Source organism: Tinamus guttatus, unplaced genomic scaffold (assembly GCF_059628265.1).
Source record: "Tinamus guttatus ecotype Peru unplaced genomic scaffold, ASM5962826v1 Tinamus_guttatus_pri_ptg000246l, whole genome shotgun sequence".
Classification (NCBI taxonomy): Eukaryota; Metazoa; Chordata; class Aves; order Tinamiformes; family Tinamidae; genus Tinamus; species Tinamus guttatus.
Window position 1 is genome coordinate 7,265,221 of NW_028288780.1, and position 26,082 is coordinate 7,291,302.

Below are 26,082 nucleotides of genomic sequence, written 5' to 3' on the forward strand. Positions count from 1 at the left end.
GAGTTCGGTTGTCAATACGACATTTTAGTCTAATATTGTTAAATTTTATGAGAAAGGTCAACACATGAGATTAACAACAGTTTGTAGCCAAATTTCAAGAAAACAATTCATGGAATTTTGAAATCCTATTTAAAGCATGATTCAGCCTGGAACCTCCAGGGTCTCTTTGTAAGCCACAGGGAAGCCAACATGTAACTGCCAAACACAGTGAGCACTGTGGGACAACAAGAGTTCACTGCCCCTTCTTCTCCTCCATTTACATTCTGCTTCTCAGAATATTATTGAAAATATTGAATTTTCATTTGGAGAAGTCCATGTACTACAGAACACTTAACTAGGGTACAACAGAGGCAAGAAGCAGGACTGATAATACAGGACACACACACGTCATGATACTTACTAACTGTAATAGCAAATACACAATAGATCATTAGCCCAAGGCTTCCTATGAAGAATGGAGAACGATGCAGGAGACTGTATTGGGAATGGGAGGAGAAAGAGAATAACCTAGAACAGATCACTGAGATTTTGCTACTAATTAGTAATGAAAAAACATTCTTCAAGTCAATAATAAATACTTTTGGATGCTTTCTATAATACACTGGACTGAAATTCAACGCTAAAAAAAAGCCTCTTCCTGAACAGAAATCAGGTCTCTCTGAATTTTAGTCTCTCTCTTGCAGATTAATAACCCAGTTTAGTATTTCCTGCACTTATTGATGGAAACTCATGTTAGAAATATTGGCTAGCATAAAGCCAAGATTTCTTATAATGTCCCAAATTAGTTGGCTACCATAGCTTTATGGATTATTAATGCATCTCCTGTTGGCATTCTGCCTTTCACCATTTTTCATTGAAATATTATTCCAAATTCCCTCTTTTCAAGATTTTTAGTAACACAAAGATTGCAAACAGCATTAACCCCTGTTCTAATGAAAAGTTTCTCATCCATTAAGTCTTTTAGGCATAGGCTTAAATCTATTCATGTTCATCAAAAGACAAAAGCGCATAATGGAATTTGACAGTTCAGATGACTTACTGGATTAGGACAAGTAAAGTAATGGATCCTATTAAATAAAACAAAAACAAGAAACTTTACAGTAAGGAGGATAAGCTTTTAGATAACTATATTTCTGTTGTCTAGCATTGTCTAGACATTTGCAATTGGAATAAATAGTTTTAATAATTAAATATAAATACTTAGAACTGATTATGAGCAACAAAGAATCAATACATTCCCTGTCATTCAGATAAGGGAATATTTAGAATTGAGTATTAGGTGCGAACTTTTTCCAATAGTTAAATTGGCTGTTAAATAATCTTAAATTTATGATGAAAATTTTTTTTTTTTGACTGAAGCATTGCAAAGCTTTCCACATTATTAAAAATATCATGATATTCAACTGAAGCAAGCATCTACTTATCATTTAACTAAAAATCCTGAGGAGGTTAAATAACACAATAGGAATAACATATATTAAATAAATAATTCCACAGAATTTAGCCCCTTGCTTCACCTGAAAGACAATAAAATACTGTTAATGAAAGCTTTAACTTAATGGAAACACTTAGTAAAGCTTTCTCACAATTGCTTTTACTGCTCCCACTGTTATTATTACACAATAAGATTATTTTTTGGTCTGCAAATGCGAACTGCAGTAAAAACATAGTTTATAATAGCATTTTTTTTCCTCTTTCATCAAGACTCCAGAACTTCGAAGGCACCAGCAGATAGTTCAGGGAGGTGAAATCACTATCCTAAAATTCTCTCCATGTTGAAACAAAAAGGCAGCAACATTTCTTCCAGATGTGCAATAAGAAGAGGGAGTCACACTGTTCCCAGAGGATGCAGGAACTCTTAGAAATTTCGAAGACTGATGCCAAGAATCCCTGCCAGATACTCTTCACAAAAATGTTTGATGAATTACTGTGGTGAGCATCAACTTTTCAGATAAATGACTGAAAATAAACTAGTTTATATCTCAATGGAGATGATAAATTTCCCTTTTGCTTTGGGAACTTGAAGTATGGAAAAGTTGTTGACCATTCCACCTTTCACTGAACTAACAACATGTTACTAAGAATGTGTTGCTTTCCAAATTTCCTTTCAGTATGGTTCAATAAATTTAGTCAGAGAGGAAGAACATGTCCACAAAAATTCTTACACAACAGCATGACAACCAAGTGATTTGTAAACTGTCTGAATCTGCACGGAAGATGAAAGTCACTGATCTGCCGTGTTAAGTATTTAACTAATAAATTCAGTGGTCAGAAATTTTGAGAAAGAAAAGAAGGGAAGCTGCAAAATGTGCTTCCAGTGTTTATTAGGACATACAGGCTCTACTGTATGACAAATATGATTAAATGACACAGCCTAAGAATAATATTGACATAAAAAAAATGTGAAAAATCAGCAGTGTGATAAGTTTTATGAGAGATTCTTCTTGGTAAAAGCAGAAGCACTTAGTAAAATGCACATATTATACAGAAGCCTTAAATTTCTTAACGATGAAAGCTGATGCTACACTTTCCCCACCACTTGGGAAAATAGGAAAAGTTAACCTGCCCTCTGTAACCCAAAGCACTTGTCCCTAAGGAAAGACAGACAGTAAAGCATTTTTCTCTTTGACTGACACATTGAAAGGGCTGGCTAAGACAGAACTTCCAAGGCTGCTGCAAGAATTGGCCAGCAATCACACCAATTCATTTTACGTGTGTGGCGTGATCAAAAGTGATTTCTTATTGAATAAAACTGGAATAATTACAGCTGCTCAGAAAGGATTTCAAAATGGCATTATCGGCTATGAAAGAGTCAGAAGCAATATAAAAAAAAAATATGATCAAGGACAACCTGAATGTGAAGTACTGCTTCAAACTGGTGCAGGCTTTTTATGACTTCTGCCTTCATCTTCCTCCTCTCCTCCCCTTCACGCTCCTAAATATTTCTGGGACTATTCAGATGACCTAAAACAAATACAGTCTGTGCAAAAGGAATAATTTTGGCTAAAGACATGAGGGCTTATTACCACATTTCTTTACTGGCACAAAATCTGAGAAAAGCCTCAAGGTGCAAATGATCTGCAGTCTATTTAACATCATGGTTATTTACTTTTATGGGCGCTCATTATTACTCTTTACCCTAAATTATAGGTACATTCCTGGCTCCATTTCCCCCTGTACTGTCAGCTTTATAATAATATGTTTTTTTTTAGATTTCCAAATCCTCCTCAATACCTCATCAATCAAAAACGCATGTAACGTTCACTGGTTGTTATACTGGGCAGCCACAGCAAACCATGGAACCACCACTTGGATCTCAGATAAAGACCTTACTCAAGACCGGGATGCCTGCCATAGCTTGGGAGGCATTTGTTATAAAAACCTGTTTTGCAATATCTTAAATAGAGTCTTTGCATACAAACCGATATGCACTGAATTAGTGTTTAAATACTACAGTTCCTATTTTATTATGGATTATGTGCTGAACTAGTTCTGTCAAGTTCAGAACAGCATGCCATAATTTTGACTAAATCTAAGCACTATGCATCTTTTTCCATGGAAACAGTATTACAAGTATGCCCATTTCTCCTGTCACAGAAAATTTTCATGAATATTTTGATAAACAGCTGTTACGCTATAGTAGTTTATAGCCATAATAGCATCAGCTTCAGCGAAGAAATGACACAGCATCAGAAGCGATCACATAACACTTAATTATTTTTGTGAACAACTCGGAAAAGTACTGTGGGGATCATTTCGATTTTTGGGTTTAGTGGACAGGAAAAAAACTTGCGCTTGAGCGAAAAAGCCCTTGGCTGGCTCATCTTGTGCCCATTATAGCTGAGGTGAGCTGCCTGTCACTCGCTTCACAATATCTTAAGAGCACAGTGTATGTGAACAGGCTAAATGATGTGGTAGTGCTCCTTCCCTGAAACAGCACTTTGCAATTGCTCAAAGAAAGGGCTGTTACAAGAAGGAGCCTTTTTTTAAAAAAATACAGATTATTTTTAAGGGGTCTATATCACATATGCAAAAGGAAAACAGTTATTAACATGGAAACTGTACCTGATCAAAAAAAGTCACTACAGCTGAAATTCTCACAGAAAGATCAGTATGCCTTAGAAGAAACTAACCTCCACAGGCTATTTTGAAAACCGGTGTCTGCACATATTGAAATGCTCCTTGACATGTTTCAGGAGGGAAGATAATGATGTCAGATGATTCAACAGATGCCCAACACTGCTAATTCTGCACTGCCTGTCTACATTCCGTCACTCATTTATTTCTTCTGTTTTTTTAATACTTTACACAATTTATGCATAAAATTACAATTTAGGTCTTGAACTACACAGGCTACAATGACTGCACAGGGTTTCTATGCTAAAACATTCATTTTATCCTGTGAGAAGCTTTAAAAAGACTTAAACATATATAGCGAAACTACAAAAATGGCCAAAGCAGCATATATGACATGAGAATTCTCCCTGGGCATGACTAAGTGACAGTGGTCAGCCCTGACCTCTCACTAGTTATTTCACTTGTGTCAGGATCAGATAAAAATAAACAACACTAAAGATTAAAACAAGTTACACAATAATCCCCTTGCAAAAAGCAGAAAGAGAATCACCATTCTGACATCAAAAAGACAGAAAAAGCAGGCAGTGCTGTAGGTGAGTTGCTGCGGGTGAGGCTTCTCCGTTACTCTTGCCCAAATCAAGGATGCATATGCCAATATCACTGCTGCACAGGTGATTTCTGAGCCACAACAGCTAGAAGGAGGAAGAAGATGAGGAAGGAGCCACATCCCACAAACAGGATTACTAAATCTTTCTCAAAACAAACACAAGGGCTGGAGACAGCAGGTGCCAGACCCTTTGCTAATTGTGCCCCAAGGCCTCAAAGCTCCCTGCCTTATGACATTAGATCAAATTCCCTTTCTTCCCTGCTTTCAGAACTCCCATTCTTTCAAGCTTTTTGACTTGCTTAGCCAAGATCCACACATTACTGTACTGTAAGTGCCAGAGACACTCTGCATACAAGGTACTTAGAAATGCAGAGCTCTCTGTTAATCTGAAACCCTTCACTCTCTCTCTCTGGCTTGGCCACAGAAGGTCTCCAACCTCTCCAAATGCTGTTAGTTTTTTCTCTTTTTTTTTCTCTCTCTTTTTTTTTTTCTCCCCTTCCGTTTTCTAAGTAATAGTATACAAAAGAACTCGAAGAACTTAATTGAGCTATGCAATAGATGTAGGAAAATGTAGGAGGAGGGTTTAGATCAGTTGGAGAAAATTTTGCAATTATTCAAAAACCCACCCAAGCTCATCAGATACAGCCCTGTTCTTCCCTAGGTCAGACACGCAATGTGCGGGATGGCACTTAAAGTTCCTCGGGCTTTATCATACTTATATGTAATTTCTTTCATGTTTATATGAGGTAACACTCAATTTTACTTGTCTAAGCTTCTCACAGTATATTAGAGTTACATGAGGGAAAAGGTAAAAACCGCAAGTTGACTAATGAAATCTGTGAGAGAGAGCTTTTTTGTCTAAATATTGGAATGACTGTCAGAGAGACAAGCTCTGACCGTATTTCATCTTCAAATTATGATTGTCATTGCTCATAGACTAAAAGAAATCTGACAGCCATCCTAAGATTTAAGATTCATAAGTATCTTTTCAATGACATATTTCAGTGCATTTGATTACTGAAATTACAATATGATCTATTTCATGCTCCCCCCTCCCTTCCAATTTAAACACGTTATCTATCAAGCTATCCTTCACTATAGAGAAGCCAAATCTAATCGAGCTGTTCTTAGTCTTCTTTTCCCAAATCAAAAGTCACAAAAAAATTAACATCGGTGATTATCAATCAGAAAGTTTAAGATTCTTTAGAAGAGGAGAAAATTTTCATCAGCCTTGGACAGAATCCAGCCATGAGCATCCACAGATGCACAGACACCCTGTTGTTGTGTAGAACTTAAAACAAGATCAATATTTCAAGGCCTTCTAGTAGCTACCTAAGCACTACAGGAAATGTTTACACTTAAATAGTAACATTCCTTCTGGATTACTCTCCTAATAAACTGCCAAGGAATCTCAAGGTACTTGAGGAAGCGCTTTAGGATGCGATAGAAAACTGACATGTTGTCTAGCTGTGATGCTTAACAAACTGTGACCAACTAAAGTGGCTGCATTTCACCTATACAGGAAGGAATATTTAGAATATTTAGAAGCCTTCCATAATGACCTAAGTTTGCCCTCAAGAACCCTCTGTTTAGCGGTTATAAGTTACTACAGACAGGGAAGGTCTACAGACATGAAAGTACGTTCCTCAAGTTCAGCAGTCAAAGGCTGATTAATACAGAAAGCATTATTCATACACATATGTATATAGCACCCCTCAGCTTCAAAGATTTTGAAGCGGTAGTGCACATACTGCTCAGCTATTGATATGGAATGAAATTATGAGAGGCAAAAATGCAGCAATAACTCACTAGTGCATGACATCATTACCTCAACACATATACATATATTTTATCCCTCTCTCCCATCATCATTTTGTTACCCTGCAAGTAGAGACTTGGCTGGAAGTTTGAAAACCCTCATTATATATATCTAGCCATATGTTCATGGCTAAAACACCTGCAGCTAGTTGCTTTAAAGCACAGCGATGCCTAGCATGTGTATGGATTTCCTCCCTATAATCTGTGCAGGTTTCACTACAGCCAGAAGGAGAAACTGCCTAGAGATTCCCTCTTGTACTAACATACTTGCTTCCAACATAGTATTTCTAACCTACAGATCAGAGAAACCATTCCCTAGGCTGATTGAAAAATCTTTTGTATTAAGCTTATGAAATTCGGGAATCTGCAAGAAGCAGAAATCAGATGTCATTTTTATTAGGAAATAATAGAACAGCATTTGAAAACATAAGGAAATTATGAAATCCATAAATTAAGACTGCCTAAAATACCTGAAAACTCTTACTAGAAGAGCTTGTATTAGACCTTGAAGAAAAATATCCTCCCAAAAATAAACCAGTAACAATAAACCTCCCTCTGAAAAATAAACTAGTAACAGACCAAACAAAAACCTAAGGTAATATAGAATGTTAGATCTCACTATCCATATTTTATGTTCCTTGCTTTGTATTTCATTCTCTTCTATACTGAGAAAATACTCAGGATGAAAGATAAAATGAGTTTGACCTTGACAGATCAAAATGATGAGACCTTGCTGCTGTTCCTTTATTTATTTTATGTCACCATGGGATTGAAGGAGTGCACAACTTTGTAGCTAATTTAGAAATTGGAAGAGCAACTCTACATTTGGTCTCTCAAACGCATACAAATAAATCCAGAGCAACCTCCACCACTTTGCAGCAGCAGTATTAATTCCTGGCCCTCCCTGCCTGCAGCATTCTGCCCTAGTCGGAAGAGAAGGATGGAGCACGACTCGACTCCCTGGTGAGACACCGCGGCTTCTTCAAGGAGTGAAACAGCCACCAGAGCTTCATTATGGATTATCCAAAGCACTCTAATTTGTCATGAGAAACACTGTTGCTGTATAAGATGGAAGATTTAAGGTTACAAATGCTTTTCCTGCATGTGACCTTTTCTTACATGTATCTCTCTCTTACCACGTTACCACTGTGCCAGCCTCCGCAAGCCAGTTTCTGTTCTCACTGATCACCATCACCCATAAAACTCTTTCTGGCCCTCTGTGCTGTGGAGAACATACCTATATGTCCTTTCTATTTAGTCAAAGTGTGTAATCGACATTTTAATTTCCACAGAACTTTTTTTTTCTGCCTGGATGAGGTTTCCTGTATCAACAAGTGTCATTTACAATCTCATACTCTGTTTTAATTAATCCACTCCTTTCATTCTGAACAGCCATCTTCCCAAACCCAGACAGCAGCACATAAGGCCAGCAGAACACAAGAATTTACAGAGACATTAACACTATTCCAAGCACTATCCCTCTCTGTAGCATCCCTTAATGTGCTAATTCTGCTCACTTGTGTGATCACTGAATCAAACCACTATAACCCTTTTTATTGCAACTGGACTTTTCAAGAAAAACTGAATTTAGCAGACAGCTGCTCTTTCATTTTATTATTAAACTCATTTTGGGAAGGGATTATGTTTTATAATGACAGAGTAGGAAAACAAACAAAAAGAAAGCAGTGTGATAATTAACAGTTAGGAGAGGGACTTCTTCGGCCATGTTCCACACGCTTTCTGTCACTGCTATCCAACATCAGATGGCAGGGCAGAGACAAACATTACATCTACTGTTAGAGATTGGGTGGATGTGTACATGCCTGCTTTTTGCCTTACTGTAATTTCCACCTGATATTTCTCTTTCCTGACACATCAGATACTTTACATCAGTAATGGCTGGCATTAGACAGCACTAAATTGCTTCTGAATGATCTAATAGCTTATATTTAATTTATTTATTATAAGGTTGCTCTCTTTCTTCCCCTATCCACCCCCCCACCCGGTGGAATTTATCATTCACTGAGTTAAGGAGAAGGACATGAATTGCCAACTTCATAAATTAATTGGGTGGGTAGATGAGGCCTTTGTTTGTTAGTTTTTGTGGGTATTTTAATGACCTTTTTGCTTTAAGAGAGATTCAGGATCACACAGCAAGACCCAACTAATGGCTTCCATTGATCCCACTACTTCTCCTCCTGGAAGCAAAGATGACTGTTAAGATTGTCCAGCATCCACTTACGGCTCAGATAAATAAATAAAAAAAATAAATAAAGCTGGGTCAGCTCCCTCCTGTTAGGAACAGTTAGAGATAAAAGGATGTTATAAATACAGTTTTTCTATCTCTCCAAACATCTCTAATTAAATATTGTGCTGAGCCACTGCTCAGCAGCTGGCAGTGGAGAGAAAGTGAACCTAGTCGGGGGGAATCCAGCAGTCTGACCATAAGTTTGGTACCTGTGTAATCCCACATAGCTCATACATGAAGACTAGTTAGGTCTCTAGTAATCGGGAGAAGTCATGTCTGCTACTGCAAATGGCTTTGAAAGAGCTAACTCAGGCTGCCTTCTCTTTCCATCTGCAACCAAAGCAGCGTGGGAGGCAACACTGCACACAAGGAGAAGACAACAGACTTGGGGTTTGCAGCTGTGTTTAGTCGTTAGACATCACAAGGGTTGCTTGCATTCTCCTCCGCATAGCATACCTGCAAAACGATGCTTATTCACCAGCCTTGCTGTTTTCCAGCCTACTGTGCTAAATATCACCATTACATTTGGTAGGCATTGTAACAGAACTGCAATACAAATCTGTTTCACTTGAGAAGTAAAGCCCACGGTTCCTTAGCTTTTATAACATAGTGCTTAGTACAAATTCGCTGAATTTTTCCAGTGCTTCACTATGTGATTTTAGGAGTCTATTTTCCCCAGTGGCACGTAAGTACTAAAATTGCACTGCATTGCATTTTGCTCTCAGTAGGTGGGAAAGTGCATACTCAATGGGTTGTTTTCCATTCTTTGTTTCAGTTTTATGCAGCCACAGGTGGGGGGTCTTTCAGGTGGTTGCTTAGGTTTACTAGGCACTTTAGAGTCATACACAAGCTATCTTAAAAGGGTCTTACAAAACACACCAATATTCTCAATCACGCAGCAAAAGAATTTCATCTTACATTAATACAAGTGATTTTCAGTCTCCCTGACGTTGCTCTGAAAGGCGACATAATAGATACTAACTAAAAAGGATCAACCATCCGCTCTTTGGTAAGGCTCACAGAACAACTTCACTGGCTTAGACTTACTGTTTACCACTTAAGTCTCCTCCCTAGGTGCGAGCTCTGCTCAAGGGCATACAGAACTAACACAGAATGTCAATGTACCCCCTATCATTCACTTTTCCAGCAGCAAGGCTACTAACAGACCCTAAAATATCAGAAAACAGGAAAGAAAAAAGGAAGTTGTCAACCTATTTAACATTTGCTTTCAGAGCTCTGAAAGGAACTTTGATCAGCAAACATATCATTAGATCCTGAATACAGACATTCATATCCCACTAAATGTTGACAGCTTGCTCTCCTTGCAGAAGAACATGCAATGAAATATTACACAGATATCCCTTTCTTTCCTTAAGGCAAAATTAAAGCAAGGAGCCCTTGCCCAGAGCCTCCCAGCGCACCACACACACGGAACAAAGCGATGCAAAACACGTTGCATCTTTGGGGCTGTTCAGGGTTGGGAAAAAAAGTACATGTTACAGCAAGATGTGTGCGCTATAAAGAACCAACACACGAGGGGATAAAATAGTTTATTGCTGTTATGCAGATGGCTGCCCTTCTGACTGCAGGAAATTTCTTCCTCCTCCACACCATCACCACCTCTTTTTTTTTTTTTTTTTAAACCCCCAATGTTAAAATAGGCGTCTGCCTGTATTCCCCGCATGGGAATTGGTACTTGGTTTCTAACATCCATCTCTTCTTCTTGCAGCTCAGTAACACTAACTGTGGGAGAGCTGGCAGAGGTCACTTAAGTATCCCATCCTATCCTATCCTGCTAGGAACCTAAATCCTCAGAGAGAAGCATCTTAAAATGGAAAGCCCAAACTGTTAATCATAAACAATATGAAGAATTGTGAACAACATTCAGCTGCAGTGATATTTTGGGTGTGCGTGCCATTTTTTTCAACGATGAGAATTCGGAAACTTTAGGGTGCAAACCCCAAAATAACTCTGGGTGTCTTCAAAATCCAACATCTTTAAAAGTCTAAATTTATGTATCCAAAATGGCAGCAGTTCATTAGACATACTTGCTTTCGTAAATAATAATAATCCTGTATTGTGGAGTATTGTGTGCACAGGGTATGTGCAGTTTGAAATATCAGAGATCATAGCAAGCAGGTTGGCTACAAAAGTACACAGAATCTTCTTTTTTTTTTTTTTTTCTCTCTCAAAGACATACATAAAAATCAACAATAATTATTTATAAAGTAATTATATTTTCTAATTTTAATGAGAAAACATAATCTTTCACATTTCCAGCCTTTGGCACTCAGAGTGTTAGAGTGGCATAAATATTCCTGTAATTCCTGTAGAATTACAACACACTCATAAGACATATCACTCAACAGGGGCATACACAGTTAGCAGACTTTTAGTTATCAATACTGTAAAGGCTTATCTGTCTATGTATTATGGAGCAGCGCAGGCTATGTGGAATATAGCAACACGTGCCTCCATATTATTAAAAATAGAGAAAATTCCTATTTAAGCAAGGGTTACAATCTGTGCACTAAACACTCATTAATGGTTATGAATCAAAATAAAGCGGGGGGAGGGGATGCAGCAGGTGTGCCTATCTATGAATTTCCATACACTGTAAAACTGTCTGTAGCCAACAGCTTCATCATTTGGCCTTTCTGAGCTTGGAGACAGGCAATTTTTCATGATTTTACTATTTCTGGCCAAACAAAAAGTTTTTAATTAAATATACCACATGATTCCAGATGTTTGTTTATCTGTTCCAAAGAGGCTGTAAAAATGCCTGAATGATAAAATTGGAGGACTCCTGCAAAAAAACAGGCTAGGCTGGAGTGCAAACTAAACATGGGGAACTCCTCAGAGAATTGTGTGTGCACAACAGTGTGTTCCTCAGAAAGGGCTGCAATCTCATGGCTAGAATTGGACTTTCTTTACTCTAAACGGCTATTTATTACAAAGCCAAGTGGCTGATTCACTGGCCAATCTTTTTAAATTGTCAGTTGCACCCTCACGGCATTGTTAGTTCGCCTGTATACCTAGGGAAAATTTTAGATAGGTTTATGGTTTGGGGTCCCAGGTTTCCGCTTACAAAAGCCAATGTTTTCTATGTTTTTCTCCCATTTTATAGTCACATTGCTTGCAGCTTGAGCATTCTCATAGTTTCTTATTGCCAACAAGACGAAATGAGCTATGATGTGAAACATCAGATACTTTCTAGTCTACAAAAACCCCTGAAGTTTCAGTAAAGTCCTCACTGATCACATTCACTCTCATATGATAGTTATATGGGAGCCTGAGGCCAGAACTGCTAGGTTAATTTTGACAAATTTGGGGAAAGTCTCAATGAACATCACCAAAATTATTGGGAAGGTGGAAAAAAAAAAATAAAAAAATTCTCAAAACTTCCAAGAGTGAGATTAGGGAGTGCACACTGTAGAAACCTGAAACACTAAATACCTTCTGGAGGAAAATAATAATAATAATAAAATAAAAATCTCACAATTTCAAAGAGCTGCCTATGTCCTGGAGTCCTATCTATGGAGTTGGAATGGGAAATGTGTACCTAATTCCTTAGCTTTCTAGTCAAGTATAATCTAAACTTGATTAGCCATTTAAATATTCTCTTTTCATCTTTACATCTTTGTTTCAAAAAAACACCACCACCAGTATTTTATCCAAACAAAAATTATCCATAACACTATAGTAAGTGATATTCCTGGAACTCCCTCCAGCCAACTCAGTCACAACACCTGAATTCACTTTCAAATGAAGAAACACAGAGAAAATTTTCAAATCAAAAATATGCCCTAATTTAAAAATCAACTTTTCTGACCATCAAGAACATTTTTGCACAAAATTACAAGTCACTTTAAGTATCATTCACAACCACATGAGTGGTTGCTCTCATCTCTGTAATAAATAATATTACCTTTTTATGCTGAACTTTTGATAATCTACAATATTTTTCTATATTATTCAAATCCAACATTCTTTTTAAGCACAGGCAAGAAATTGTTGACTTTGCAAGTGGCGAGAACATGAATCCAATGACCCGGAAAAACGTATTTCTTGAACCATATTAGTCAAGGTTAAACTCAAATCCAACCACAGTTTATTCCACATTTGGGAAAGTCTTTGAGATTTACAGAGGCACTGGCAAAGGCTATCCCTACTAAGCATTCAGGTAAATGGGTCCACAAAAGACCACTGCTTTGTGGTGGCTCTATTCCAGCAAACAAACAGACAAGGGCTCTGAAAAGGTACACTCATGAGTAAAGACGCCCTCTTTAATGTGCACTAGATCTCACCCAAGTATCTGTAGATTCCTGTGAAGGCAACACCTGTGTGTATGTGTCACTTCCTTCAATGGAGACCAATGTCTACTGCATTCACAGGCGCAAGCACAAATATCCATGCACATGAGGCCCCATTATCAGATGAAATCAGCTCATGGCAATAAACCTTTCCTAAGAAAAGGCCCCTTCTAGCATTTTTCCACACTTATTTTGACAGATTTTTCCCTTGAAAGAGCATTTAACTAAGTTCAACCTCTTGTTAATAAGCCAGGAGAACCAAAGCTTTTTTTTTTCCCCTCAGTCCCCTACACTGGCACTCATCTTTACCATTACTTTGCTTTCCGTGCTTCTGCAGTATCCCCTCTTCCACTAATTTCCATTTTCCAAATTCAAAAAAATAGGCAAGGCATTAAAAGCAAATTTCTCATTTTGTACAGGCAAGACAAGTTAGATTTTTTTTCCTCCTCATAATACTTATTTTATTCTTTGATAGTACCAACAGAAGAGGATTTCCACCCACTCCTCTTGGGTCACTTTTGGGACATGTTTCCTGGCATTCAGAGCAAATGTCACAGATTATTCCTGAGCGTTCCTGTCCATGGAAAATATGATTTTGTCTGTTCCATGCTATTTTGTTTTTTGGAATGTGAGTATTCTCAAAAGAAGACAATGGCCTAAGAGGCACACTGCCTTCCTCCGTAGGGTTTCATGCAGCACGAAGACAGAAATATCTTATTTTCAAATGACATCTCACATAAATTAGCAAATCAAATTTCTTAGCAGTCACAATATCTGCTTGATATAGGACTTTCATATATTTCTTCTGTTTCCAATTCTCTCATTCATCCTATTCTGCGTTATTAAGTGATTCAAAGCAACTATTTCCTATATAAGCATGTATCTTTTAAAAAAATTATTTTAGGATTTCTCAGGTTAACTAAAAGACAAAATACTACCCATAATTTATTATTATTATCATTCTCTTTTTGGACAGCACACAATGAGTTGCTTTACGCAGATACACAGAAAAAAATCAATTGCGAAGCATAAAGTGCTGTTCACATCAAGGAAACCAACTAATTATGATAAGTTGCTACATAAATTACTTGGTGACTTTCCCAACAATCAATTTCAAACTTTACATAAGTCTCTGACTGGAGCACACAATAAACACCTAGCAACTGTGTCAATAACAACAGCAAGGCAGATTGCAATGATAATATAAACACAATAATTATCTTTCTGGAAGCAAGTTTTTTATGCAGACTGGTTTCTTTTTATGCCTATGATTTAAAGACAGTATGGCTTTCAGTGTCTGTATTTTTTATTGAAAACCTTCAAAAATAAGGACTTCACATATTAATTTATTATTATGCGTGTAACAGCTTTATAATTTTAATTCCGAAAGTATAGAATAACACTTCAAAACTCTAGGCCTAATCCTTGACAGAACAATACATGTGATTAGTCTCACATGAATTTAAGAATATTTACTTCTAAACTCTGAGCAGGCTGAGGCAAGGCAAACTCCCCGAGGACAGTTTGGGGGTATCGCACATCACATCAGATCTATCCACCCTGCTTCTCCAAAAGTTCCATGTGGCTCTTCAACACCGTACTGTGTATGTACTAGGTCTCCTTTGACACATATTGCACCGTAAATACTAGCACACCGGCACAGCCCAATGTTTGCACTACATTTGAAGGATACTTCTGCTTTAACCAAGAACTAGTAGCTGCATTGTGTGGCAACACACCAAAATCAGTCAAGGCTGCTTTCCGTATGGTCATTCCAGTCACCTCTGAAACATACCAGGCCAAATGCTTGGAATGGTCACCAAAACCAGCAGGCAGCTCCAAGTCAGCTGGAGCTCACCAGCCTCTGCTGGCTTTGAAAAGGCCTCCCTGACAAAACAAGGCCTCAGCACCTCCCTGCCAGGGAGGAATAGAAACTGAGGGCATCAGGAACCTCACGTTTCCTTTGTTCGGATACACTGTGTAAAATTACTTCCAGAGAGGTAATAAGAAACTTCAAAAATACCCAGCCACTGGATTTCTGGGCCTTGCTTTTGAAAACAGCTTGAGTCTTTCCCTCTTGAATTGCCAGTTTCTGAAAACAACAAAATGGGCCTCCAAGTTAAGACTCCAATGCTACTAATATACATACAAACTTGATTTTAAATCGAAGCTGCTGCTTCTTCCTCTACCCTATGAAACGCTGCTCAGAGTTATCATCACTTGTTTGCAGGGCCAAGATAGCAAGAAAAGTATTTATAAAATGTTACTGGAAATCAAATAGCTTTGGCAGCAAATAGGCTTCCAAGTAAACCAGGTAATAGACAACATTATAAAATACAGAAGATATTCAGCACATCTTTTATGAAGAAAAAAAAAAAAAGATTTTCATGACATTCATTATTCTACTTCTCTAATTTTGAGTGTTGCCAGCATGGCTATTAAAAACAACAGTAAGCAATTTTTATATATATATATTTTCTTAAAGTCATAAAGGTTTTGACGAGTAGAGAGAAAGATGAAGTCTGTTTTATTTTCTTATCAGCAAATTTGCACTTTAGCATAATACAAGTTATGGAATTTTAATAAAAAAAGCCTATTTTTATATAGGGGCAGAGTCTTTTATTAATGATTTTTTTTCCTCAGGGAGGAGAACTGTTAACACTGTCACAAAGTAATGCACTGATATCTAGAATCATGTGAAATCAAATACATCATACTGGTTAAAAAAAAAAAAGCTCAAAGATCTTTACGAATTTGAGGTCGTGGTTTTGGAATCAAAACAAAAATAAAACTAGGATTAAAAAAAAAAACTTGCAAAGAAAGCCTATAGCACCATTAATTACATATCATGAACATGACCAAGTCATATTCCTATCAGTTGCCTAAAACATACAAGAAAGGCCAATACATTTACTGCTAAGAATTACGAACAGTGAGACTGCGTAGATGTTCAACTAGAAAATAGAGTCTAAGCAACATGGTGATTTCTGAGAGTAACTTTCCCAAGATGGGGAAAAAATTCTAAAGCAATGTGCATCCAGTATTTTTTGTTCTCTTTAGGTACACTCCACTCAAAGCATCATAGCACTTGATATAATATTTATATGAATTATTCTTTCAACTCTGAGGCTACACTGAGATGTTACATTTTTGTGGGCTCTGGAAATGAGACAGAATTTGTAAAACTCCTGAAGATAGTATGTACAAAATATGGAGTCAGCCTCAAAAGACCTCGTCTGGAAATAATATACTGAATGCATGAGTTTATAAAGTGGTAAAATGCATAGTGCAACACATGCTGAACTATATGTTTTTGTTCCCCCCACAAAAACCATAGCTAAATAAAGTGAGAAGTCTCCAAGTAGAACTCTACCAAACACATTCAGTTTTCTTCTGCTTCTCCTCCCAATCCCAAAGAATCAATTTACAGCTGCACTAAACCATTCGCCAGAGTTTCCAATTCTGATAAACAAGTTCCTCCAGGGACAAATAAGAGCACTCACAAAGTTACAGCATTTTCCATTTCCTTTTAGGCTGAAAACTGCTAATATTTACACATACAACAGCTGATCCAATCATTTCACACAACACTGGAAGCATTCAGTGGGAAAAAAAAAGAAAAAAGAGGTCTTCAGAATCTAAAATAACATGTTTAAGTATTTCATTCTTGGAGATTATTCTATTGATTCCTATTAATTTTGATGGGCTTGTGAACTTGGAGATTTTTCTTTGTATAGAACAAGTTGATTGAGTGAATAAACCCTGCCAGCAGGTTGTTCCAAACTTTATTCACAAGACCTGGAATTGTGGAAAGATTTCTTAATTATTTCCTTGTGAACAAGTACATATTACTTATTGGAGCATATTAACAATATCTCTTTTAGGGCCAATTTTACCCTGTTTTTGGATGACACTCTCTTCCCCATTCACTTTATATATAAATTGCTTAATCATCAAGGAAAACTTCCACCTATGTTTAGCATGCAAAGGAAAATACTTTGGGGAAGATTAAAGATAGAAATAATGAAGAAGCGTGAGAACAACTAACAGTAAAACATCAATAATTTGGGAACTATCATCTACCCTTTTCAGAACAGGAGAGCAAGGATTCTCAAATCCTAGTGAAGACAGGGAGACTTAGGATAGTCCAATATCCAGCTCTAAACACACATCCATATGGGCACACGCGCCTAATGGCATATAAAGCCACAGAACTGTGTCCCAAAAAGAGAAGCCAAATCTGTATTTCAGATATGCAGCTTCTGATGCCTACACCTACTGACTCCTTTGTGGTAAAATCAGATTTCAAAGTCAGCCATGGAGCCATGCTGCTACTTGATTATCACATAAACAATACATCTGAAGATACCTAACAGTTGGCTTTTTCTTTCTTTTTTTTTTTTTTGATGCATTTTTGTAGAACTTAGGCATTTATAACCTACTCTCACTCTTCCTGCTTTTCATAGTAGATCCCTGCTACTTTAATCCAACACCAGAAATCCAATATCAAAGCATATGTGTTTACCTGGAAATTAAAGCCACAATTCATATCTTGGGAATTTAGGCTTGGGGGTTGGAAAGGGAGGGCTGTGCTTGGGGTTATTTGTGTGTGCAGGGAGGATACTAACCTCTGACTAGAGCTGTATGCTCAAATACAAGATTTTGGTTCAGTCCTTTCTCTTTAAAAACTACCAGTTACTGCATCACCTCAACAACAGAATATAACACACCCCAGCATTTCAAGGATATTTGAGTTGCAGTACAGCATACCAATTTTCACTGCGACTAGGATGTAGCTTGACACCCATTGGAGTCCTAGCAAAACAACACTGATAAAGCCCGCAGGCAATGAAAATAATTATAATAATAAAAATTCTCTCTCATCCTTTTCCATTTGAGTCACAGAATCCTTACTCAGTTGCATTACCTAGCTGGTTCTTGCAGTAGGTATCAAGTAATAAGCCATCCCACCTTAATCTTCTGCAATGTTATTCTGAATATGCACTAAGATAACTTGGAAACCAACTTACCCCATGTGTTCATAAATATAAATCTGATGTTGTTTCACATACCGTATAGAAAACTGGTTTTCACACCAATGATTTACATGGTATCAATTTGGAAAATAGTGGGAATTTCAAAACCCCAAGGAATCAAATATGCAACATGGCAAACACAAGACTATTATTGCTATAGTTTCAAACTGAAGACTGCCACAAGCTTTATAAAATGTCTCCCTTTTGGGACAAAGGCCAAAGGGCTTGGATGCTCCCTCCACCACTGCTCCAGTTTTCCACCTGCTTCCTGAACTTTGTGCTCCATAGGTATGCAGAAGGAGTTCAAGAATTTGCCCAAGGTGCTTTTTAAGTTCTAAGGATTTGTGAAAAAGGAAATTGAATACTGATCTCCCTTTAATGTTGAAAAACACAGAAAAATCCCATTTTATTGCAAGGAAAATGTGTTAACATTTCAAAATTATAGTCCTAAATTGTTAAATTGCCAAAAAGCTCTCCCTTTACAAATATTAGAAAGTTTACAGACTCTCTTAGAATTACCAGTGCTGCATGCAATCATCTACTTAGCAATATTTAAGTACTTTAATCTCTTGCATTTTTCTCACACACACACAAAAACAGTGCACATTATTATCCATAGATTTATTTGCTCTCCCTATAGACTATCCTTAAATCCTATTTAATAGGAGTTAAAATCTGTAGTCTTGACAGGTATGGTTTTCTCATCTAGTGCTTGAAAGGCAGAGTGTTCCCTGTAAAGTGCCAATGCAGCAATAACTAATATAGAAAGAAGTCCTTACAGCAAGGCTTGCCACCTTGCAGCCATTCATAGCAATAAAAGGTGAGTTTATACCTCTGTGATTGGTGAGGTCCCTGGATCCCAAAGGCAGAGGTGTATATTGCATCTCTGGAGAGATGGAGGCATCATCACCGGAGGCCTGTGTGATAAAACAAATATTATCAACAGTCACTCACTAAACAAAAGAAAATGAGCCTGTAAGGTTGTATGATGTGTTTACGGATATGCAGAGTCACCAGTCATGGAAGAATATTGGTAACTGAAGGAAAAACAAGTTTTGTTTTTGTTAAGGTTCCCTGTAATCCCTTAAAAGTAGTTTTCTATGCATAAACAATTAACACAGTGATATCATAGTTCGGTCAATTAAAAAAAAAATACAGCTCACAGGTTTAAAAATTGCCATATTTACCAGGAAATCTTTGGGCAATGATAATAACATTCCTCTTCTAGGAACAGATTAGTATTTACCTGAAGGAAGGCTATAAGTCAGCATGACAAAAAGAGAATGGAAAAGGGAAAGCTGCGATGTTTGGTAGCTGGGAAAGTTACCATGCTTGGCTTAGAAACTTAAAATCAGATTTTACTATTCCACTGCCCTTCATTTAACTGGCAGGACTTTCTCAATAATTATAATGCCTCTAATGTTTTTGTTTTTTAAAATAGAAAAGTATACAGATTTGTTAAGATTAAAGCAATAAAAACTCTCACAAATCATCAATGGCATTTAAGAAGAAAGTAGCAAGAAGTCTTGCTGAGAATCATTAGCAGCAAAATGCTACAATGAAAAAGGAGAAATCTGAACCTTTTCCTGTAGAGAAAAAAAAAAAATCAAGATCAAGATTTTCAAATAATAGACTTTGGTGCTTATATCCATATTAAACTATACTTCATCCAGTTGAAGGTTTTGTCACAAGGGGAAGCAATATAAAGCCAATTGTCACTTAAGTGACATTTACCATCTTGCTTTCTGGTTATAGAGTATCACTGTTGCATTGTTTGAAGAAGATACTAAAATAAAGAAATTTTATTTTATGATTTTATGATTTAGGATTTATGAATCATCACCACAGCTTTAAGAGTTTATTTTAGATTAGATGGGTTGATATCAGGGTATCGTGAAACATACTCAGTTCCAGGCACTGAGCTTGCTCTGGAGTGTTACAACCCCATTTCAAAGTACTTCACTAAGATGTTTTGTCTTTTAAGCGAAGACTCAAAGGATAGTGTTCACGTCAAGAAACTGAAATTATCTTATTAGAGAAAAAAAGTTAAACTATAATTTCGAAGAGAAAAAATAAAGCAAATAATGATAGGAAATACAGAACTAAAGTACTTCTTGAAAAGCTTACAAAGGTTGATCACAATATGGCCTTTAAGTGTAAAATAGGGCCATAAGGTTTTAGAAGAGAAAGGGTTTAAATACTAATTCAAACATAATTATCAGAATAAACCTGAGAATAACTCCCAATTAGAAATAGAGATACACAAAATTCCACAATACAGAAAAGTATGGCAATATTTTGTTAAAAGCTGTAACTTACTACAAACCTTTCCTTTATCATAGCTATGAGACTCTTGATAATAGCATATTAAAACATTACAAGGTATGCGACTCAGTGGATTAGTACTTCTGATCTTTTACTTTTAGAGATCAGCTTTCAATTTTTATGTCAGACCATCTTTACAGTCTCCACTGGTCCCTCAGCAAAAAATAAATAAATAAAAAGATAATCAGGGAAAACATATCATATAGCAAAGCGGGCATATTAATACAAACAGATTTGCTGAAATACTAAGGATCAGATCTGTGAAAAAGTAGAAAATTCCACCTCCACCGTCTTGCCAGTGGTAACGAAACCTCCTTTCCAGAGAGGAAAAGCTAAGACATTGGTCTTCCAGCTGGGGCAAATAACCAATTGATTTTAGTGAATCCTAACATGGATTCCTATCTATGCTAGTCTGTCAAGTACTGGAGTTCTTCCTTCTAAGGGCAATGTGAGCTGGGGGCTTTTGACACCTCAGAGGATTATATAGGTGCCCCATAGCAACAGGGCCTCTGAAACGAATGCCAGACCTCACAAAAAAGGCATCTATACACAAACTGTCTGTTTCTACTTCAGCTTGGAAGTTCTGAATATGACAGGAAAAAAAAATGACACTATTTAATATAAAACTATATTAGCTTAAGCCACTCCAAAACCTGGAGGAAGAGGTGGCCGCATACTGTTCATTCTAGATGTTATCTGTCTATTCAAGTGTACTTAGTTGGGACTGTGATAACAGTGAAGGTTTCTCTTTGGTTCTTTTAATCTCAATTTAGACTGTTGACAGCTTGATGATAGCTTTTCCTAAAATTACTGGAAGAGACTTTGCCTTTTCAGCAAATACTACTGAGTGAGCAAAATTCAAGAGCTTCTAAAAAGGATATTGGAGTGAAGGGGCAATTTAGCTTTATTTCCAATTTTAGGAAAAGCAAGAACAAGAGGGTTTGTTTATTGGTGTTTTGCTGCTGTTTTATGTACAGTATATAATTCCCTGTCAAATATAGAACAGTTTTCATTACCTTTCTGCTAAGCATTCAGTTACAGCAGCTTTAATTCTATAGAAAATCATCTAGGGTCAGGATTGCTTTGCGCAAACACTGGCTGGTATTCTGAATCAAGTAATCCTGCACACCCGCAGAAAACAGACAATTTGTTTTCCCTACTTTTTACCAATATTTGGCCCTAAGATATTTTCCAAAGAGATTTGCATAGGCTTCAATAGCTTCAAGGAAAGCTGGACTAAATAGTTGGTATCTTTAAATTCTACAGGAATCGATCACCAAATAGCTTAATAAGAAAATTCTAGTATTAGCAAGAATACAAGAAGCTTGCAAGCATTGCAGTCATCAAAATTTTGCAGTATATCGTGGTAAAAGACATATATCCAAAAAAAGTAGTAGTTCCTTCAGTAAAGTTAAGCACATAGCCAAACGTTTGTGCTAAATGTTAAAGCAATTGTATTGCTAAGGAAAGTTTTCCTTCTGTTGAATAGCAAGATATTTCTTGATATTACCCCATATTGTTTAGGTTTGATATTAGACATATTGGCTACAATGAAATACCATTAACACGCATTAATAGCTCATATTTTTACGTCATGCAGCCTGTATTTGAATCTCAGCCTTCCTCTACCTTCTCTCTTTCAGTATTTATCCTTGATATGTTAGAGACCACCCTTGTATCTGTGGCATGCCACATATTCTTTAAACAGCTATGCACATCAGTAACTGTAATAGTCACTAATATACTATACCTGACAAATTTTATAACATAGGAAGAACAGCAGCATAGGTTCAATGGATAAACAAAACACTTACAGAAAGATACGATGAATAAAAATGTTTCAGTAAACACACACACATACACAAATGGAGACTTCCTCAGGCAAGGAGTTAATTCTCTTAATTCTCATAGGGCAGAAATCTTAGCTCGGTCAGCCGTTTGTCAGACATCATCCATAAGAGAACGGTACAGAGACACAGTAGCTACAAATAAACCCCCATACAAAATAGTTTGTAGAAGTGTCCAGGAGTGTTCGACAAAACAGTTAAAAAAAAACTCGAAAGACAGAAATTCCAAAATGAATTACAATAATTCAGCTCATGGTGATTTCCTGGACCAAACTAGCACATCCTTAAAATCAGACCATGTCCACAGTGGACCAAAGTTAAAAACGCTGCTCTGTAATTTCACTAACATATACATTCTTGCTTGTAGAAATAATGAAGTGAGGGAAAATTTATAGTATGTGGAAAAAGCAGGAGTTGATGGATATTTTGCTATATAAATAAAGTTCCTAATATCTCCTTATAGATATATAGGAAGACATATACTGAGATCTAGAAAGCACACATATGCAGGTTGCCAAACCTTAAAAATATGTGAACTATATGGCACTGACATTTACCCAGCCATATGCAATATACAGATACTCAGCAAAGGTTTAGGAACATGATATAACCTGGTAAGTAATATTGGAACTGATACTTCCTAAGAATAAAATAGGGGAAAAATGAGAATATAGTATTTAATATGAAATTCAAGACAAACTGAAGTTTCTCTTATATAGCTGTCATCTTCACAATTTAAGCGTTTTAAGTGATTGGGATTTCTCCTTTGCAACATGCTGCTTTGCTAATCCTGGAGTGTCTCACATATCCAGAATTTCACAGAATGACTCGCGTCCTTTAGGGGACTGGTAAAGAAGCAAATTTCTTGGGGACAGCCTGTTATTCATTTTACAAGTCTGACCCACATTTATCAAGAACACTTGCGTTTTGCGACACTGTCGTTTATTTTCATTCATCATAGTTTTAACACCTGTCAAAGTCATCTAGTAGGAACACAGAGAAGTGACCTTAGCAATTTGAAAGCTCATTGCTTCTCATTTGATGAATTTGCATTCAAAATAAAAATAGAAAATAATATTGTGACATTGCAGTGATGAACACAAGGCATCAGATGCAAAACTCAAATATAGTAAGGAAAGAAGATTGGTTTCAAAAAATGTTAAACATAACCATGGGAAAACTATGAAGGAAATCACTGTATTGCCCCTTTAAATTACAAAAAAAAGATTCCACCAAAAATGTAAAGACTAATGGAACAATCTGTAGTGTATTTCCAGTTTAAGAGATCAACTCATAATTGCTTTTAAAAAGCTTTTCCTTCTATTTAAGTAAATGATAATACTTTCTTGATAAGCTTGTTTTTTCTTAAATGCACTTTTACCGATATTTAAAAAGATATAGACTTCTTATAATTTTAAGGAATGTCTGCATAAACATCTACTTAGTCTAAGGATTCATTTTAGATCTCTAGGGCATATATATCTTACTCAAGTGTCACATTAATTAAATTCTATATATTTTGAGAACTTGCTCATATATGTACGTACAAGTATTATAGCAATTTGTTAAATCACTCCTTTGCAGCACTGGCTGCAGTAACTCACACATCTCAAACCCATTAATATATTGGACCATCCAGATTTGTTCACTTCTCCAATGCAAGATACAGAATCTTATCAGACTTACTCATTAACTTTTTTTTCAAATCATAGTAATTAAACATTCAACATTTACAGATTAAATATATACATATATTCATCACATATAGATACTGCGTAACTGGAACATAATATGACTAATAGCAGAAATAGACTGAAATTAATTCATCACAAGCTGAATTCATGACATTCTTGCAGAGAATATCAAAGCACTACTCTACAGGGGCTGTTTCTTCTCAGAAATTTGCACAGCATCAAGCACAATGGGGCTTTGATTTCACTGTGAAGCCCTGCAAAACCTCGTGATACTTGGGGAAAAAAGTAATAAAAATAAAAATACAGGAAGCACCCATACAGAAAGCCTGCAGCCATTCCATCCACTCGTGAATGACTGCCCTGACAATTCATATGTTACCCCAAGAACACAAGGAATGTGTGGAAGAACAGCCCGCTCTGGTCCTCAGCGTGAAATATGGGATCCGGCAAACAGGGCAGGGTGGCCACAGGCGAGGGGCTCCCTCCAGCAGCCCATGAAGACCTACAGGTCTCCCTGGCCAACACTGGCACCCTGTTCCAGGTCTGCAAAGCCAAGAGGGGCCATGGCTTGTCCACCCAAGCACCGACCAGCCTCCAGGACACAGGGCCTCCCCTTTGCCCTGCTCTGCACCAAACCTCAGCGTCCGTAGGTCAGCGGTTGGCTTTGTTCAACTTGACAAATTACAGTCACTTGGGCTAAGAGGGTGGAGGGGGCAACTATGTGGCGTTATCGCAGCTTGCCTGATCACTACAGGCTTTCTGAGATGAATCACTTACTGACAGGACCCACTCGCCCTGCACAGAAATAGTGGCTGAGTCGAAAAATTTTTCAGACATTTGACTGTAGCATTGAAAATAAACAAACAAAAACAAAACCAACAGGTGTTACCTGGCATCTCACATCTTAACTGTACTTCCCATGCTTTGCTGAATGTCACAACATCTGAGCGATAGCCACAGTAGCCATTTATGAAAAATCAAAAAGAGCAATTTCACTGGTTCTAACAGAGACAACAAATACAATCTGATTAGTTTGAGATAATCTTTCACTTTAATTTATCTTATTAGAAGACATTTACATGAAAAACTAGGTACAAATTCTTTAACCATTTCTTTTCTCCTTTTTTAAGAAATAAGAAAGCAAATACATGAGATAAGATAGGAACTTAAGTGCAGGTATTGTACAAAATAGACCATGAAAGGAAGAAAAAAAAGTAAAAAAAAAACTTGTCAGCCACACATTGGCAACTGGCTCTGGCTCTCAAGAGTTTAGTTTAACTAAAGAGAAGGTGCACCAATGAATAAGAAAAGATTTGGATGGTACTAGAAAGGGTACATCCTGTGTAGTGTTAGGATATACACTGGTTGCATCCAAATGAACTTGTAGAAACCAATGTAGAAATACAAATGGTCTGTGATTTTTGGCAGGCACACATGTTCTTTCAAATGCTTTCAACTCCTGAAGGAAGCAAAGGGAGAATTATAACAGATAAGTCAATCCTCTTTGAATCATAGTGTAAGAAATTCCAAAACTGCAATGATTCTGCTTTGTAATTAAATCTCCCTGCTGGATTTTTCCCTTCTATATTTCTAAAAGCTAGAATAAATAGGTATTACCCTTGGGTAAGTGTTTAAGTTTGAGGAAAAAAAAAAATGCTGCAACCCACTTCTGCCATTTAATAAATGTTTCAACTAGAAACTGTGACTTTTAACTTAACAAATGTTCCTTCTGGACATTTTAATAGGTTATTTTCATATCTGATCTTATTAATACAGTAGGCCAAATTATTGTAGTAGTAGGAAGACAAGGAGAACACTGATCTTATGTTTTGGTTGGCCTTCCAATTCTGTTGACCTTTAACAAGAAAAGGCAAGAGAATTTTGCTATTTAACAGAAGAAGTGGGGCTGAACAAAACTCAAAGCATTTCTGAATATATTCCCTTAGTTCTCATATATAAGGGATTATCACTTATCACTTGAATTTACTGTAACCTTGGAGTTTTACTTAAAATTAAGTTGCAAGGTTGAAAGCAAGGCGCAACTGGATCAAAAATGTAAATGAACATAAGATAATTCTTACGCATTTAGGCTTAATTGAGTGTAATCGATATGTCTG

The 26,082-nt window shown here is 36.8% G+C and overlaps 1 protein-coding gene across 2 annotated transcripts in view; it reads right to left on the reverse strand.

Moving 5' to 3' along the window:
- LRMDA (leucine rich melanocyte differentiation associated) overlaps window positions 1–26,082 on the reverse strand; it is a 609,951-nt gene that overhangs the window by 76,794 nt on the left and 507,075 nt on the right. For both annotated transcript variants that reach the window (XM_088526444.1, XM_088526445.1), the window contains one exon: window positions 18,932–19,016. In XM_088526444.1, coding sequence (XP_088382570.1) covers window positions 18,932–19,016 — 85 coding nt within the window. The remainder of the gene's footprint in view (window positions 1–18,931; window positions 19,017–26,082) is intronic.